The following is a 2,484-nucleotide window of genomic DNA, read 5'->3' as shown; positions in this document are numbered from 1 at the left end:
CAAATCATTATGCGTGATACATCAGAACAAGGAGATAGTGCATGGCAACTCACATCAAAAACATGTATTTAGAAGAAATTTCTTTGTAAGGAAATGTGAAGGCAAATGGAACACATACGTCCTGTAAAATTATGTCCTAGCTCAAAACAGGTGTTCATACTTTTGCTTTTTTTGGACATGGTAAATTTGCTCCCATGAAGACGTTAATGCAAGATCATAGGCACTTTCAGATTCGTATGGCACTGATTTTAGTGACGGTGCTATCAGTGTTCAATTATCACAAAAGACCTCAAGTTAGCACATAAAAATTTGCACATTTTTGTATACCAGAATACAATAGTTGAGAATTAATACATGTAAATGCATCAAAAATAAATAATATTTAAAAGCATTTATTTGATAATGTCATGATGTAGAAGTAAAAATATGAAATAAAAATCTGAACCTGATATATTACAGTAAACTTCTAAGAATCCTAGAGATGTAGAGAAAAGAGAGAATTAAAAATATTAAATTAAATAAAACTGAGTTAAAACATCAAAATCAATGACTTGCATGTTATCACATTGAACAAAAATACAGTAAAATTTTTCAAAACTATTGAGCATAGAAAAATACATTTCATGCAGTGAAAATAAGCACATGAAATTAAAGAGACATTAAAACCTCAAAATTAAATGTTGTCATACAAAAATAAGTATTTCAAAATAAGCATTTAAACTGAATTGACTTTATGTTTCCATTAATAACTGTACAATATGGAGAGAGAAGCTTTAGGTTTTTACACATTTCTTTGCAAAGAGACTGGCTTATAATTTTCTCAAAGTCCCATGACACCTGATGGTAGCGAGGAATGAACACACAAAAAGCAGATAAATTCACATGGCTGATTAGCTGAGATATTGGTTCACTTCTTTGAGGTGAGCCAGGATACAGAACGTTCACGATTTATGAGAATAAAGGGGCTCACAGTGGGGAAACAAGTATTGATTAAGGCAGATGTTTTGATCAGCCACCAAGTAACATTACCATAAAGAGAGAACAAAATTTGAGCAACAGAAGACAGAGTATAGAAAGATACAAAGGCACTCACTAGGGCAAGAATACTTTGAGAGGCTCTGGTCTCAGGGGAAGATCTAGAGGAGATATTGTGTCTCTGGATATGGTGGACCCGCTGCTTGTGCTTGTACAGAATGAAAACCATGGAGCCACTGGCCCAGATCATGAGCTCCAAACACAAAATATCATGGGAAAATATTAATGCTGCAAACACTAAGCCTGGATCTTTGTCATGAGACCTAGTTGAGCAGTACTGAAAATCCATAGCTTTTGTCATGTTTTCCTTTTTCCTTTGGGCGGTCATAAGCATGGGAATTCTGATGTTTAGAAACATGTGCAGGACCCAGCAGAAAATGTTAAAGGGACCAATGTGCTTCAGGACCTTCCCTTTCAGCTCTGCCCACCTGGAGTTCCAGGGGCTGATGGTGATGGCCTGGAAGACACTCAGCAGGCAGGTGGTGCTGAGAGACACACCTCTAGCCACCCTGTGAACATAGAAAGCGAGTTTGCATCCAGCATCATTGAGGAAGTGTTTCAATCCAAAATCTGACATGACCTCCAGGATTCCTCTGCAGAGAATGAGTAAGAGGTTGGCTATGGTCAGCTGTCTGAGGATCACATCTGTGGACCTTAATCTACATCCACGGAAATAAAGGAAAGCATAATGGTGTAGCAGTGTGCAGTTCCCCAGGGATCCAATGACAAGCAGGGAAAGGAAGATCATTCCAAAAATCAAATTCATGGAGCTCACTCTTTTGCTGCCTGGGACTAAACAAAAACATGAAAAACATGGTATTCTGTATGGAAAGATAAGTTGGGTGACATTTCACAGAAAAAGAATTTAAAATTCTTCACTTCACATTAAAAATCCTATGTGTTGATACTTAAGATATATAATTTTTTCTTAAAAATATTTTTCCAAAAGCTTAGGTGTTTCTTTATACAGCATTTGCAGCCTGTGGCCCACCGCGATTAAATGCTTATCTATTCTCACTTAAGGGTCACAACATGGTGCAGTGCAGGCCTAATAATATTTTACTTTAGATTTCAAATTGATTTAGCATAAAGAATTTATATGTTTCATCTATGTATCACTAAAGACAAGGACTTACCCTTGATGTGAACTTTATATTTCTGCATATTTTGTAGCTGTACTTTGACACACAGTGGTGTTCATTCATAAATACATATACATATATATGTATATGTATGTAAATATAGGTATATGTATAATCTATAGGCATATTTGAAGTCTGCTTGATGTTTAAGTTTGATTATGATGAATTCTAATTCATGTGAAAATATTTTTCTATGTACACTATTATGCTTGAATCAGGATTCATGTTTTAATAAAAGAGTGATGCACTCAGTGATTTCTTCTCAGTAATTTCCGATTTTACTGAATTTGAAACTACACTAAATTTG

The 2,484-nt window shown here is 35.3% G+C and overlaps 1 protein-coding gene across 1 annotated transcript; it reads right to left on the bottom strand.

Moving 5' to 3' along the window:
- Positions 1-907: 907 nt before the first annotated feature.
- Positions 908-1,801, bottom strand: LOC102014302 (vomeronasal type-1 receptor 2-like). Its single transcript, XM_013509362.1, has one exon. It carries the CDS (start codon positions 1,799-1,801, stop codon positions 908-910), a length of 894 nt encoding a protein of 297 aa, XP_013364816.1.
- Positions 1,802-2,484: the final 683 nt, after the last annotated feature.

The sequence above is a fragment of the Chinchilla lanigera genome, unplaced genomic scaffold (genome assembly GCF_000276665.1).
Source record: "Chinchilla lanigera isolate Chin_1 unplaced genomic scaffold, ChiLan1.0 scaffold00168, whole genome shotgun sequence".
NCBI classification, from domain to species: Eukaryota; Metazoa; Chordata; class Mammalia; order Rodentia; family Chinchillidae; genus Chinchilla; species Chinchilla lanigera.
Note: the sequence above shows the minus strand (reverse complement) of the source record. Positions and strands in the feature narration are given on the sequence as shown.